Below are 18,450 nucleotides of genomic sequence, written 5' to 3' on the forward strand. Positions count from 1 at the left end.
ATGATTAATAGCGTACAACTATAGTTTAAGTTAAAATTATTATGTACACAGAGAGTTATTTGCAATGAACTAAAATTATATTGAGTTGTGCATTTCAATTTTTTTTAAAAGGTAATTACTTTTTCTGGGTCAGCGTAGGGTCTTATGGCTTCGTAGAGGTTATCTGCATGGATCTTACAATCTTCTCTTGGCTCTGTGAAAATTTGACAATGGATGAATATGTGTTTGATTGCGATGATTGAGTTGCAAGAAGGGCGTGTATGTGATTCGGTTTTTCCCATCAAGTATCCATGATTGACTCTCGTGTGGCCGATTCTAAGGTTTATATTTATATTTTGATATTTGTTATGAATTTATAATCAGTTACATAGAAATGAGCTATTATCGGTCTTTTCGAGTCCATTTTTGTCGGTAAATACATTGCTTATCGATTCATATAGTAGTCACACCACTGCTGACTCAGCTGTATCATGTATTCCTTTTGGGATTTTTAACTTGTTGATATTTTGATACCTTCATAATTTGTCCCCATAATAAGCTTAATGCAAACGCATCAAGTGAACGAGCTTCCAGCCATGTGCGATACCTCTATAATATAATATACGGTTTTTTTTCAGAATATCCGCACACCTAAAGTAATAAAAATGTGAAGTTTTTCACTTTTGAGTGCTATAAAAAAAAATATATTTATATATTATACATAATATCGAACAACCGGCAAAGTTTAACTTGAACGAGCAGACGATAACCGGCCTCAATTCAGAATAATATTATATTATAAATTATAATACTGGGTGCAAGCGTGTACTATGTTTTTATCATTTTAATATAATATTATATACACGTTCTATGGTGACACATTATAAGTTTGTCGACGGGTAACCTTATGAAATACGAACAAGACACCTCGTCACAGGGTGTAGACAGTTTTCACAACTTGACATAACGTATATTATACAAAGCGATTCATCCCAATCCTGCTCACTTTTATTTTATCCTTCAATAATGCTGCAGCTGTGCAATTTTTAATTTTCAAATAACATGTATAGGTACTTAGATTTATTTTTATCATTTCATGTGTGGTTCTGTGGAAAACCAGTCTGAACAGTTTGAAGTTAGAAATTGTATATTCACCAGTATGTTAGCAAATTCTCATAGAATGATTTATTTATTATTCTGTTATTCAAAAACTATTAACTGATACTTGGTACTTGAAATTTTTATCAAAAATTTATTTTATCATTTTCTATACATTATACAGTTTTCTAAATATTTGCAGGGCTCGTTTAAATAGATATTTTAAATTTTTTAAATCTTTTTTTCTATAAATTTCAATAAAATTGCTTTCTTTTGACTGAAATACATGCAAATTTAATGAAAGGTTCCTTTTTAGGACAACGTTTATAAAAATTCGAAAGTTTTCAAACTATTTTGTCGTTGACAAATTATAAATTTTTCAATTTTTATAACTAAAATTCATAAATGTAAAACAAGGATTCTTATACAAAGTTTATACTATAGCTATAAAATCATAATGATATTTTCAAATGTAATTTTTTAGACACAAATTAATTTAACTATTTCAGGAGTGCTAATGGCTTATAGTAAAATAAGTCATCTCTAATCACAATAATATCATAAAATGTACTTACCAATATTATAGGCTGTCAGTTCATTTTCGAATTAAAATGTAATACATCCATTACAGTAACTTTCTAGACACCTAATGCACATCATTGTGTTAACCACTTTTTTTCGAAAATGTTGATGCATTTAAATCGAAATGTTAACGATTTCTGTGATATACCACTGTTGCAATATGTAAATACTACGAAAAACTTGCCTTCTTCTAATATGCGTATTCATATATATTTTCGCACGCATACATTGACAACTGCAGCATTGCACAGTTTTCAAATGAAAGCTGTTTTTATCGTATCAAAAAGTGGAAGGGTGACGAAAGAGTTGGTGGTTTTTTATCACCCTCCAATGTGATATTACCAAATGGTTTGGTCTGCGTGTGTTTTCGGGGTCGACTCGTGAATCATGATATCGTTTTAAGAATAATGAACATTATTACGGAATAGTGAATGTATATACAGATAAGAAATTATTCCGCATCTGAACCGTTAAACGTGAGCCAAGGCATTATTTATATAGGTACACCGAACAACAACAATGCTTCCCCGAGAGATAAATTCGTTTGTAGGGGGTGGTGGTTATCAAAATTGCATTTGTTATACCTATATACCTCTACCCACGTGCGTCTTACATAAACAATAAATATTACCATAATTGGCTTTTATTAACGATAATTACAGTTATCTCGCTTCATGTATATATATTTATTGTGTAACCACATTATAATATCATATTATATTATAATATTTCACTGTACTTATATTGTATTGCAAGTTGCAGAACTACAGTGAGTTTATTGTATTTGCATTTGATATGTTCGCGCCGAAACACCGCGCGTACACTAATATGCCCTCATAAATATTCATTTACTTGCAATAACCGTAATAAACGTTATATTATTACGATGTTCTTTATTTGTTTCGAAAATACTCGTACAAAATGTATTATTAATGTAAATGTGACATCTGAAAAAACACGTATTGTTGAATTAATATACCGACGAATAATAATATAATATGGGATGTTATAATTTATTATTATATCTATACAGAGCGTAAAACAATTTACACAGCGGCTGCATATGTGTAAATTATTTCCCTTGCCGGAACGTTAATTTTCAACTCCGAACGCTGTTCAGGATTTGTAATGAATTACACATCCTGGATATACTTGTAAGTTATAGAATACCTAGTACAGATAATAACATAAAAGCGGGCTTTGGTTATAAATTAAAATAATAATTATCTACACGTATGGTAGTAATATTGCTATAATAATTGCACGTCACTGCAAGAATTCGATCCCGTTCACAACAATACTATGGTAAAACAATAAATAACATCATAATATTATACGAATCAAAAAAGTTATAGTCTTACATTTTACAACTTTATGACGTCGAAATACCCGTCGATGAATAACTACAGCCTCATAATAATTACATCAAATGTATGAGGTACCTATAACTTGAGAGTTAATGTGCATTTTGTTTCTAAACGTTAGCAATAAAACATCCTATATTTCATTTTAGATATGATCAGCTAATGTTTGCCCAAACCCATTAATTTATCCTTGAACTTTTCCTGAACAATATAATGTATAATATTATATTGGTTTTATTGAAAAATCTTATTTTAAGTGAATGTTTAAGTGTCTCACATAAATAAGATAAGTGAAATTCAAAATATGAACTCCAATTGTATCATTCTGAGAACATATCTTATCGTATCAAGAAGAACAATGGAAGCCCAATCTTTTCTAAACATTGTTTTAGTACAAGATCAACAAAATACAATTTTAGGATATTAAAAGTTTCTTGTTGAATAAAAAAATAAGTACAAAGGAAGCAGATTACTTATATTTGAACTGAGTCCACTGACTATTTCTTATAGAAATATGTTCAACTCATCGATACAGCAGGAAACATATTGTGAGATATACATTATACAATACAAACAATAATACATATTTCAAAAACTATGGAGAAGTTAATATAAAATAAATAAATTACAAAATTGAAAAAACCGTAGTATTAATCAAAAGTAGTTGTTGAGTTCAATTTATCATACTGAACTATAATTCATATCAGTATATTTTATTCGTTTATTTTATAAATTTCTTAATATTTACTATCAAACGTTAATTATTTAGTTATTTTTTATTTCATAAGATAAAAAGAAGTTATCTTATAGGTAACTGAATAATTGAATAATGAACATTTTATATTTTATTCACTTTTAACGACTAGGTAATGAAGGTATTTAAATAAATCGTGGAAGTGGGGAAATTGAAAAGCCCCACATTTGTAAAATAACATTTGCTATTGTCAGTTAACACCAAAGTCATTAAAAATAAATATTGAATTTCTTACAATTACAAGTTGAATTACAACGTTTGTATTTACTATTGTTGATACATTGGATATTCGCGTGGCCATTATGTGAAAGAATAACATGTTGTATTTGGATTCATTTATCATATTTACTATTTAATTTTTTATCCTAAAATAATATATATTAAAATGTATTATATCATCATACTAGCTCATACATGATCTACGAATATTGATAAAAATAATATAAGTAGACACAATTATTGAGTTTAGTGGTAAAATTCGATTTTAATATAGACCACTTTTATTTACATAATTCAAACAAGTATGATAATAACTTATTTAGAATAATAATAATAAATATTCTTTTATCTAAAAATAGATTTGAAATTGTATTGCTTTGATGTCATTATGTCAACACTCAGCAGTGTTTTAAACGTATAATATAAAATATTTTAATACCTTGTTGAAATTGGGTGTACTCTGTAAAGTCGGTTATGAAGGTTAAATTATATTGCATTTAAGTTTTCGTCGTGTATAGTTTCCAAAATGAAACTATTATTGAACATTAATTAAATGGTAGTACATAATGCATTAAGCCATTTGTTTATTTATTCTAACAATGTGAACTACATATGTATATAAAATATATTATTTCAATAAACAACAATATTATAATAGGTATTTAGTATATGGATTATGCGTCTTTTTACAATCGATTATTGATTAATGGGTGTACATTACAACTTAATACCTCTTTAAAAACTGAGTTATATTTTATTTCAATGAGGATAATTTATAGCCAGCACGTGACTAAAAATTAGATTCCTCTATTTTTTGAGGTCCCCGTTGGTAGGTATATCAAACGATAGATATTAAATATTTTGTATTTTGGAATTTTAAATACATTCTTATGATTTCCAATTTTTAAGTGTTTTAATAATATCATGACACTAGAAAACGACAGACGGTTCAACAATAAACCATCTATTACAAATTGGTTTTATATTTGAACAAAAAATTTAAAATGTTTAAGTTAATTGCGAGCATTAGGTTAAGTGGAAGTCGAGATAATTGTCTCACAATGAATAAATAAATAGAGAATATACTTTGTATGAGGTATATGTTTATGGTTTAAAACTGTTTAAACAACGGATATTATTAGGTGTAAAATATGCACTACTTAACAAGCTATTTTAGCAACACGTAACTGAATTTAGAGGGGAACTCCACATACTCAACAAACTGTAACTTCTTACTATCTCAGAGTAAACGAAATATTTTTAAGAGTAAACACTATAGTAGAATATTATGATAATAATAAATAGTTAAACACAGTAGAGAGCGTTTTATTTTTGTAAATACCGTTTGCTAAATGTCGCAGAAACTGTATATTTATTTGTTTTTGTTGTCTTATAATTTATATTATCATGCGCTTGTACCAACTTAAATATATATATATGTATATATCAAAGTGGAGATGGGCTGTAGTACGCGCATAAGTTCGTCTATGTTGGATTTCAACCGTTTGAATACTTAACGGTACGTTATACACAAAGTCGCTTGTTGACGCAAAGGTCGTCTAATTCGTGTTCTTTTGATACTTGAGCGAGCATTTAATTGAGTGCGTTTCAAACGTCTGAATTGTTTTGTGCTACGTACATCACGGTGGACAGAGGATAAGTGTAAACCGTTTGAAGCCTCACTAGTGTAATAATTGTAACAACGATCACATGCCGTAGCTCATTCAACTATAATTATTGTGTTTAATTGGATTTGATGGTTGAAAGATAAACGCCAACTACTGCAGAAGCAGACTATCCTAGTTCGCGCCCTTGTGATAAAGTGTGCATTTGTACATTTAAATCGGTTTTTTTTTTTTGAGAATGAGCCAACTTATCGTATTTATTACATCCAATACAATATGACGCCGTATCATATATTCATATACATACGATATTAAATATAGCCTATATTGCCAATACCGTAAGATTTATTGTGAGATTTTCGGCAATTCGGTTACTATACCACCGTGGTTATTACGTGTAATATACATTATATTATTTATTGTTATTATGACGCGTGAAAGACAATAATAATTGCATTGTATACATAATACTACGCGAGGCTGTTAAGTGACTATATGTGTCACTATAAGTTCGAAGCTAGCCCCACCTGGTAAACTAGGCAAAGGTCAACGAATTAGTTCATTATAGCCCGGTCGCTCCTGTCAGGAACACTTAGCTAAGTAACTGTTACAGTGTCGAGAACAGACCACTGACTGTGTTTAATCCATATTATATAAAATGGCCGATGTCAAAAAAATATAAATACCGAAACCCACCACCATCTTCCCCCCCCCCAAAAAAAACCCCCCGATGATTTACCTACTAATATGAGGCGGTGGGTCAAACTCAATTATCACTCCCGTTAGATTAGCGTCGCAAAGCATATCGTCTAGGATATTATTATTATTATGCTCATGGCAAGGTAGGGTCGTAGGGATGTAGTGCCCGGTACCCTCCTATATAGCATTGTATTTTCTCTTCAATTTTCTAAAGTTCACTTCACGTTTGAAGAACTACATTTGCACTGAATAACTGAATATTTAACATCTTATAGCTTACACAACTATAATACCAGTTTCAACAGTACAATCTCGTCCAACACATTTTACCTACAACATTTAAATGTATTGCTATTATAATATTAGAAGCCTAGAAATCGAATCGTTTCAATCCAAACAATTAATTCAATACATTTCTCGCAATGTATTTTTAGACTTTATATTATGATGAACATTTCTTTCGAAAAACTTAAATTCTTAAATTGATTATAATTTAATTTAATGTTTTTAATCTTATGAAAAAATAAATAAATTGATTGGCCATATCGATTTAAGCTCAATTAAAATAAATCGATGTTTACAGAAACATAATACACCTAAGTTAAATACAAATGTTTGTTCTTCAAAATTGTTTACGAATTACGAGTTTAAAAAAGTATAGATTTTCAATAATTATACAGTGTTTTAATTGAAAAAAAACCCTTTAAAATTGTGGTTTTCAGAATAAATGTATTGAATAGTCTACAAAGGGGTTTGAATCGAATGCTGCTCGATACAAGCATGCTCAACAACCGTTTTGTTCTTACTTTGATATGTATTAGGAATTCAATAAAAAAATCTCTTCTCCTTTAGCCGTTTGTGTATAGATTTAAAAATACGTTGACTTTACAATGTAAACTTTAAAACTTTTAAGAACCACTTATGCGTTGCGTTCTACATTTTTCGTAATATAGCACTTTGAAATGTCTCTGATTCTGTCAGGGAAAACTTTATAAAGCACATTATGTGCTTGTACGTGAACGACGTGTTAAATTCTCTCTGATATACACCTACCTGTCAACTCCAGTGCTTATGTTATTTAAACATGATTTTTAATGATGAAGACGGGAGACACTGCAGTCTACAACCTATATTGGTTAACATACAGGGAGGAGTGTTTGTCATTCAATAATTTTTGAATCAATTAGAATTAAAATAAAATCTCTTTTGTACTCAATATTTATGAATATCGATATTATCTATATTTATAATTAAACCTAAACCTAGGTAGGTGCCTGTTATATGTGGAACTTTCCGTAGGTCTCAGACGTCTATGGGACTTGAATGGTTGACCGCTAATGGATAATAATTTTTTTTATCTTTCAGGATATTGGCCTGTAGTTATGAGCAATTTGAATTTAATCTACATAAAAACTACTACAATATAACCTACTAATCTGTGACTTCTATGATAATGTTTAATATATCTACAGCTATGGACATATTATTATTATCTATGTTTAAGTAGATGTTTTTTATCTACTTTTAAACTGTTAAACTTTTAAATCTATATTGCGCAATAACAATGTCGAACATTAAATGATAACGACAGACGTATTTTTGGTTCATTCTTTGGATATTTAACAAATACTATTGTTTTTATTCATTAAATTATATCATACATGAGTGGATGGTCTTACGATACACGAGTTGCAACTGTAAATAAAATAGTGCTGTATACGAACTATATAAAAATGTCTGTTATTTTGCATAATATTATGAAATATATTTTATGTAGCCATGAATTAGAGCATTCTGTGGTACCTATTTTTATTTTCATAATAATAATAAATAAATTAATGGTATTTTTTGATTTTTGATATTAAATTCTAGTAAAAATTAATGTTATTCACTATTTAATATTTGTGCGGAGGATGCAATTTAAAACAGACTTGTCAATGAATGATACCATTTTGTTCAACTTAGCACATGGTTTAACTGCTAATATCTATAGAATGTTGTTGACAAGAGCTGCATGAAGGAAGGGAGTAAGTTATATTCCATGCAGATGTAAAAAAAACTCAAAATAATTATAGTGGCAATTCTTCATATTTGTATTAACTATTGTTTGTATTAGCCGAGCTTATGACCTCAAAATTTGAATCAAACAGTTAAACTGCGCTTGCAGTATTGGACTCACTTTCTGTCGGAGTCTTGCCGTTGAACTATATTTTGTCCTCGGTTTTCCTTTTTTTCAATACAAGTAATGACTTCATATACTCTCACGCGAAGTCCTTTTAAAATGTAAAAAAACGTAAAATTCTAAATTAAATACTTTTACTTTTTTAAACATAATTTTTTTTAAATTTTATCATTTTTTTTCTCTTACAAAGTACATGTATACCTTTACTAGCTAATTGATTCAATTGCGTACCTACATTTGTTTGTCTGAAAATATTCTTGAATACCTCTCAACTTCATAATATTCCTAGCTACAACTTTGAAAACTATGATAGTTTTCAAACAATTAAAAAATACCCTATTGTAGTTTATATTAAAACTCATAAAAATAATTTTTGTAAATGTGCTATAAACGGTATATATTTTGTATAAGATTTATTGAGAACAAGCGAAACAAGATCATCTGAACTACAAAAAAAATGCGTTTCTCATAATATATAAAACATAAAAGCACATTAAATAATACCTATGGATAGTTAATCTACTATAAATTATAATTTATAATGTGAGATGTAGGTACCTATTATGAAAGGTATTTCAAAAATTATAATGGTGAAAAATACAGTTTTGTAAAAAAAAAAACTTAGAGGGGGACTCTGCACATTTTATCCACCAGCCTCGGGCAACCTAATTCCGTCACTGAATAAATATGATACTATATAATATATTAAACTCCATGAGTATATTATCACGTATATTATATTGACACGGATATTATATGCTCCGTAAAGTGTTGTGGAATTTTAAGTTCGTACAAATTAATAAAATAAGCCAACCAACAATATAAAAAAATCTACGTTTTTCAATAATAATGAACAACCACTCTTCTTGACAGCAGCAGCAGCATTTCATTGTATACATACGTCCGGAAGCGGATTTTCAATCATGGTGAAATTTCAGTAATCCTTTCTGTTTCAGTTATGGTGGTGTGTGCCAATCCGTTAACGGTCAGGGAAATACTGTTGGCCGCCGAAGAACTCAACATGATTGATAGTGGAGAATACGTGTTTTTCAACATTGAGCTGTTCAGCAGGTAATTCATCTTTATATTAATGCGGTGAGCTATTATATATAAGGGAGACGGCTTATTCGGTGGCAAAATAATGTGTTTATTATTAGCTAAGATTGGTAGATCGGATATTTTTTTTCGCCACATAAAAAATATGTATCTTAAAAAGTTAATTTGCTTAAGACCTGTGGTATTACTACCTATCACAATCCGACGTGTATTATTTCATAATATAATAAATTGATCCAATATATTAAATCGAAATGTATTCACACATAATATATATATATTTATTTCTTACAAAATTACAATATTTAAAATTGTATTTAATTTAAAACGGCTGATTAATATAAAATGGAAAATGAATGTTAGTTTAATTTTTAATTTAACTTATCTGTAGGTACAATGTACATTTTCTTATAATTTAATTATATAGGATAATTATCTTGACAGCATAGTTCTGAGGCAAAAGATTAATGCAATTGCAAAGGAAATTGAAATAAATGTAACTTACTTCATATATTTGACTAAATATGAAGAAAAATATAATAGTGTAAACAACGTGGAATAAGCTTAAAATATTACATCCAAGGACTTGTATTTCATTAAGGACTCGTATTTTGGATGAATGTAAAAAAAAAGAAAAAGAACTAAATGAGATTTTATTATTAAAAATTTGACAAAGTGAATATTTTATAAATTATAATGCATTGTATTCATTATTATAGACATTGACCATAAGTGATTGGATAAATTAAAAAGTAATGTTGGATGAAAAGAAAATACTTAGTTGTTCAATGTCTGAAAATTCGATAAAATTGTTTACATAATTGCGGAATTTGTGAAATTTGAAATCAAACTGTGTTAAAATGAAATGTTAAGTACGCGAGAATAGTATTGTTCAAAAATTCCACAAAGATTTCAAATAAGAATAATTGTTTTGAATACAATATCAACATATCATGTTCATAATTATAGTATAATAAAAATGATAGTTTAATAACAGCTAACACGCAGCAGAACACGGCCACCGGTTTTTTTTAAATCAAATTTTTTGTTCACTTTACCCTCGCAATTCTGGATTTAAATAAAAATTAATAACGGGAAAAAAACAATTGTAGACGAACAACACTTTCAAAATATATTTTACAATTCTATGCAGATAACGATCCTTCTCGAAAATGCATATTAGCAAGACTGAGTTTTGGAGTGTTTGAAGTTTAGAGACTAAGTGAAAACGAGATCCGAGCAGGAAGTGAGTATAAATATATATATATTGGCGATATTTGCCGGTTGACACATACATTATTTGGTTTTTGTTTGTTTGCGCCGTTTCATAAGTACCTGCCCATATACTTACAGGGTGGTCCTTATAATGTTAATCACGTACTATTTTCAAGCAAAAACGAAGTTTTGAAAATATTTTTCAACACATTGTTATGTCATTTTAAAAAACAACTTAAAAAAACATATCTTTCAACTTTATAATTTTTTTTTACTTTTTTGAATAGTTCCATACTTTTTTATTTTTATTTCTTGAAGAAAAATTCTTTTCAGAGTTCCTACCTTGATCCACAAAAATCAGATTTCGAGCAAGTGGTTAATATTAGTTCCAAGGATTTAAAGTTTAGATGAGCAAATAGAGTATCAATATATTGTGGAATGCCACTGTGAAATGCACCTTACTATAATACTCCGCTCATAATAAACATTAAAATATATCTATTTATGCCTAACTAATTAACGAACTAGTTCAATATTTAATTTATATGAATCAAAATACTCTGAATAATACTATAATTCTGAAAGTAAGATTAAAAGTCAATGGCATCTTATAAAGACGTAAAAAATAAAAAAAATGTTGGCGATAAAGTATATTTTATCATTGGTTTTTAAAAACATCAATTTATGTAATAAAATATTTCAAAAATATTAAAATTTTTTGGAACAATGGGTGTAGAAACTTAAATGGATCACATTGTATGCCTTCTTGAAACTCTCGACGTAAGATAAGTAGTTTATTGGCTGCAGATAACATCCGGGGAGCGCACACGCGAGCTTGCTGTGGAGCAATTGCCAAAACCTGTCATTTTTCATACCCGAGAGCCAATATCAGTATTTAGTGAACATAACGTAAATCAAACGATAAATGCTCTCAAATTCAAAGTGAACTATATGGGGGGAAGGGGGAGAATCTTATACCCACTTATAATAGACAGGTGTCACTGGCGATATATTTTACTTTCAATTGATACATAAAAGAAAAGTCTCATAGGCAGTATTTTTCCGAATTTCGAAAAAAATACTAAAAATATAAAATATGTATGCATATTCCTATAAAATGATTTGTTTTATTGGACTAACAGAGTAACTTGAATATTACTACATTGTGAACATATTGATTTGAAAAATTCTGCATAAAGTCCCAATATAATATTATGATCTTTAATACCTAATTTACTAAAATCAGTAATATAAAAAATGCTTTTCAAACCAAATTCAAAATAGTTAAAAGAAAATTGCTCTGATAAATTACAACAGAAAACTTTTTTTTTTAAGAGGGAGAGTGGAAACCGGTTTTTCCTATTTTTCCGGATAATTTTGAAAATATCTTTGAATTTTTACTTTTGACTTCCTCGAAGATAAACTAGATCCAATTTTCTGCCGAAAACCATCCTTAAAATAGAAAATTGAAGCATTTTTACTACTCCAAAAGGTCATAACAAAACCAAAAATAAAAAATCACACATCATTGTAAAATCAATACATATATTGCTCTGCTCAGAATCTAAAATCTAAAGTATATTTTTTTAGATAACAAATTTTATATTATCGACAGGACGTCATATAAATTGTTTGTCCAAATTGTTTGTACTTACATGAAAAGGAGTCACCCTGGTTACTGTTCATAGTTGTTGAGAAATCAAATGTATATACACATAGATACTTATATATAAGACAATATTTGTAAAGTCTTAACCTTGATATTTATTAAGCTTTTATAAAAAAAATTGTATTTAAGGTTAAAAAACATTAAACTAATGGATTTTAAAACGTAATAACTTTTTTTATATTAACAATTATTATAACAAAATATACAATAATAATAAAAACACTACTGAAAATACTGAAAATAAATTTTTTTTTATTGTGCATAAATTTGTTTTCTCAACTATCACTGTAGCTTTTGAAGTTGTTTTTCGCTTAAAACATTTTTTCTATATAACCTCGTAACTAAGCAACAACCTAAAATGGTATATTGAAAGTATACTATGTGATCGCATACTGAATTGTAAGTTTCTTTGTGTAGGTATTTAAATATATTTAAAATTTAAAAAAAAATACTATAATCAAACTCCATAGTCCATGTTGAAAATGGTTTGAAAAAAAGCCAAACCCTAACGTAATGATTAGATGAAAATAACATTTCTAATAATTTATTTAAAAAAGTCTGGTCTGATTTTATTTTTTTTAATTTCAGTTTTTGTTTTAAGAGTGTGTATAAAGGCTGGATGTATTATCATTTATTTCAAGAAAAATATCATTGCTTTAAAATCCATACAATTTATTCATTTATTGTTGAAGACATTTTTTTTCGAACATTTATTCTTTTTGGTAGAATGTTGTCACTGGACCGTTGTTTTCATTAGAAGCTTTTTACATTTGACTTTCAGCTATTCAAGTGACTAACTGTTTGAAATAATACATTATTTAGTTGGTATGAGTAAAACTACATCAACTTTTGCATTAATTTATTCGAGTTATTTAGAAAGTCTTTGTACCAACTTATCATTATTTTTATTGGCAATCCTAACATTATATTATTAAAGTTTGTATACGTTCCTCTACAACTTTAGACTCGTTTAAACTTTACAAATAAATTATATTTATGTTGCTGGTATATTAATTTGTATTTATCTAGTATGCGCATTATAATTTTAAACACTAACTTTTTAGTATGGATGATTGTTGATTCGTTTTTCTGAACTTGTCAATATTTTGGTATCTATATAATATGACTATACAATATTAAATTACATTCACTCTGTTTAACATAACTGTTGGCCACTGTAGTCTGTAAGTTGGATTAATAAGCGTTTCAATAAAAAATCATAATTATTTATTAATATCATGTATAATATACTTCATACATAATTTTAAAAATTACACTGCTATAATTATTATTTTTTCATCATCATTTTATCACTTAAATGAGTTTTTTCTGTTTATTAAAAAAAAACATGGATTGCAATTAAGGCATTTCAAATTGAAAAATGTTTATGTTTTTCTGCATTTAAAATCTATACATGCAATATATATAGGTAGGGACTGTCATTTATAATATTTTATTATTTATTAGTATAAAAAACATTTATTTTTACTGTTTTTATTTTATTATTAATGGATCTCATTACCCGTACTCGTTCAGGAGGGCAAGGCATTTTAGTAAAAAAATAATGTTTAAATTACTTTATTTTGAATTGCCCAAAATTTAAAAGGCAACATTGTATGCTTTGCCCACATCGACATAAATATTCTGGTACAAATATAAAGATAAATATGTTTTTATAGTGCGAGACACAAATAAAATGTCTGCAGAATCTATTGCATCATTCATCAAAACTAAATTAACACTGTTCGTACATTGCTATTTAGTTCTCGTTTTACAGAGTATCCAAAATAGGGTCTTAATTTATTTGGAACATGAACGCTCTTAAGATAAACTTTATTGTACAAGGGAAAGTTTTCCCACAAATAAATATTTTTTTCTTAAACCAATTAATTAATGACGGAAGTAAAAATTATAATTATGATACAAAATAATTTAATTTACTAAGTTTAAAAATTCAATAAGCTGCAACTAAGGTGGTGATCTTTTTTGAACAATAATTATCATAAATTCATGCCTATAAAGACAGAAGAAATAGTGAGCCATGATAACTATTATACTATATATTTGATCAAAATATCGTCATTCATAAATACAGCCAGTAAATGTGTCGAATTCATATTTTATTTTATTTACCATATTTACACCGTGAGGAGTTACAATACAAGATTAAAATGTGAAACGTACAATGACGGGAATTAGATATTTAAATACAACATACATAAATATTATTAGAGGTGGACTATTATTACTGATTTATATAGAAAACCTTTCACTCCGTTAATATTCAAAAAAGAAAAAAAAACACTTTAAGATTAATAAACAACATAAACAATTCAAACTTCCAAAAAAATCGTGATGATCTTTATACTTCATATTTAACCCATAATTTTAATCATTTCATAGAGTATTAGCATTATAACATTGAGACAATCATATACTCAAGTGACTCAATAGCATCAGGAGGACTTTACATAGGCATTTGTTTTCTCCGTCTTACAAGTGCGTAACAAAGTAAATTTCGCTCTTAACAGCTCAGATGGTTTAAAAACTAGAAAGAGTTGACTCCTTATAAAAATTAAAGTTAAAATTATCTATGGAATCTCAAAGGCATTTTATTATATTTCAATTAATTAAGCCTGTGAGATGCCCTAGATAATAATTTTACCTTTAAATTTTATAATAGGTCAATTCACTCTAATTTTTAAACCAACGGAGCTAAACATGGTCTGCTGAGCTTAACATTTTCTTATATTAAGCACTTGTAAGACGGAGATAAAAAATGTCCATGTAACGTCCTTCTGATGCTATTTCAGTTACCAAATCCGATCTAAAAGTTAAATAATATAATAACTATCTACCTACTGTTCGAATTACTACACTTCGCCCACCGTCATAAATACATGTCTGCATAAGCTTGTATAATTTTACTGTAGTTTATTGTTTATGACAATTGAATCCCGATGCTGAAACAAGTGTTCGATATTATATTTGTGTGATGAATGGTATATTATTTTTCTGATTTTTTTACGATAAATAATTTAGCATCGTCTATTTACAAACTGTTACCTAGTGAGTTGCTTTTTAAGGAAATTACGTGTATGATGTATTTGAGTTTTTTTTTATTAAATTGTATTTGGAGTTTTACATGTGTACTTCAACTTCTCTTTCAACGATAATACAATATGATCGTGATAATTTTCAGCTATAAAATACATTCTGAAATATTTTATCTGTGTCAATACTTTTACGAGAGCACACTTTTTTGCTTACGCGTTACCCTTTAATCCTCTTTTCAGTTCTTATTTTTTATTATTCTTAATTCCATGTCACACTCATACGCCATTTGGACTTAACCTTTTTTTTTCTCTTAAAAATGTCTCATTAACAAATACATATTTTTACTAGACTTATGTATGAGACGATTCTACTGTACTTTTGAAATAGTCAATTTACTATCAATTTTGTTTAAATTATAATAAGATACGTTTATTTTTATTGAAACATGGGCATAATATTATTTAATACTAATTAATTATTGTTTTAAACAACCGTTTTTTATGACTTAACATGGGAAATACGTAAATGTTCTTTAATCGTTAATTTAAAGTCTAATGCACTTAATTATTACACGAAGAAGAGAATAAATACACAGAAACGGAAGGAATGTCGTAAATGTATCAATTTTTAGTAGGTATTCAAAAAAATATAAATAAAATTACACTTTCAACTCTGAAGTAAACATAATCGTTTATTCCTTGTGAGACAATGATTAAAGGAATTCATTTTGTATAATACACTGTGTTGAAACAGATTTTTAAATTTCTTGGATATATATTAAAAATTTGTTAATTAAGTGTTCAGAGAGTGACTCACAATATTATAAAAAATGCATTAACTGTTAAAAAGGGTGACATCTAAGTATTTAATAAATTTATGTTATTTTAAAGCCTGTTGTAAAAGTTTAATTTAAGTTTTGTAACTAATAAAGTGTGTGTATCAAGGATCTTAGAATGGCAGACGAACACAAAAGAAAAAAATATAACATTTTCGGGGACCAACCATAATAGAAATTGTTTTTTGGTTTGCGATAAGCAAGGATAAAAAAAATATTGAAGAAAATAAATTCTACAGTTTTTTATAATAAAATAAACTAATAAACTTATTCGGGATACAACTAACAACCTGTTTTCAACTGATGTATAATATGGTGTATTATGTTTACATATTTTATCATTTTAATTTTCTTACATTGCTTTGATTATATGTAAATTGGCAGTGAAATTAGGACCAACTAATGCTCAATTACACCCGCTCCGGGCACACAAAAAAATATACATAGACCAGAGCAATAATTCATAATGCTTTTAGTCTTTGTAATATAAAACTATAAAATAACTATTTAATATTTTGTTCATCGTTAAACATATGTCCATGTAAAATTGTTTTCACAAACAGTTTATTGTAATTTATACTGAATCCAAGTGTCGTTTATAATTTTCTCAGATTTTTAGTGTTCAAATAATATTATAAGCAGTTCAATATATTTAGATCACATACATTTTTAATTGTCACATCTGTTTACACCATGGGTAAATTATTTGTAGTAGAAATAATTAAGATATAATTAAAAAAATTAATGCCGAAAAAAATATTTTATTATTTACTTATATTTAATAGTGTAAAAAAAGCCCCCACTATATTATTGGGATGTTGGTTATGTATTTTGATACGAATACGACGTTTGTATTAAGGACGTTGATGGCGCAAAACCTTTCTCACTATTTTATTTTTATTTTTTGCTCCCTTTTCTTTCTCACTCAAATGTTTTATTTTTATTCTTTCAAACACGTGACAGCGGGTCCATCGGATTACTGGGGGCAAAAAAAGAGTGAAATAATCGGGACCCACATTTTAACTTTGACCGTCGTGCGTCGGTCGGGGGCTTAAAAACACGGCGAAACAATAATTTAAGCTCATGTGCATACTAGGACGTACTGTTGTGAGTGCCTGCCTAAAGATATATTGGCCAAAAATGTGAATAACAAAAATCTCATTAAAACTCTACAGCCCGCAGTCGATGTATATTTTATCATGCGATTCCGAATAATACGTAGACCATTCCAATTAAGCTAATTTGGTCGCACAAACAGGAAAAAAAATTCTATACTTTTTTAGTATTACCGTTATGTGCCTTTGCGTCTTTTTATTTGTATAGATTGTTTGTGGGACAGTCGTTTCCTCCGTTATTATATTATTATTTAAGCCGCACCCAGCTTTGTCGATTCTAAAATCTTTCGTTATTTCGTTATCGTTATAATAATTCAAAATAAACTGACATAGCAAATACATCGAGTATTTGATGACAATATAATTATTTAAAACACAAACAATTATAGATAAATAGTACTAGTCACTCATTCAATGATACAAATATTTTAATTATGTTGGCATAACTTAAAAAAATATGTAGATACTTAAATTTGAGTCTCGATAATATTTTCAAACGTCGCATCTTAGCTAGTTTTCAAGTCTTGTTTAGTATGTACCCATAATATATGCTTAATGACGTAAAAATATTTTTCTCAGCGTATGGTGATAAAACACTCAATTGGTTATTTTATTTTATGAAGTCATTAACCTTGAGATGGTCTCCTAAACCAAACAAATTATTTTTACTTGTGTTCAATTTTCAAACAAACATCTCACAAATTTAAAATATTATGGCATTAATATAGACGATATCGTTTCATTTTTTAGATATTTGTACTAAGAATAAAATTTTTCACAAAATGTACTTGCAGCCTTGTAACTAACTATGCATTTTTCATAGTTCTTATGAATGTATTAAAAAAAGCCGAGTTAATTTATTAATATTTAATTTTACTATTAGTTACATAATATTTTGAAAACTGTATTTAATATTAATAGATTCAAAGAAGGAAAAGCATTACTGAATTTTTTTTACAGTTCATATTGTAATATGTAATAATATACAGTTTATGTAAATT

General features: G+C 27.9%; 1 protein-coding gene across 1 annotated transcript in view; it reads left to right on the plus strand.

Moving 5' to 3' along the window:
* Positions 1-18,450, plus strand: part of LOC111028584 (atrial natriuretic peptide receptor 1) — a 284,757-nt gene that overhangs the window by 88,680 nt on the left and 177,627 nt on the right. Inside the window, exon 4 of the mRNA XM_022307288.1 lies at positions 9,459-9,573. Coding sequence (XP_022162980.1) covers positions 9,459-9,573 — 115 coding nt within the window. The remainder of the gene's footprint in view (positions 1-9,458; positions 9,574-18,450) is intronic.

Source organism: Myzus persicae, unplaced genomic scaffold (assembly GCF_001856785.1).
Source record: "Myzus persicae strain clone G006 unplaced genomic scaffold, MPER_G0061.0, whole genome shotgun sequence".
NCBI classification, from domain to species: domain Eukaryota; kingdom Metazoa; phylum Arthropoda; class Insecta; order Hemiptera; family Aphididae; genus Myzus; species Myzus persicae.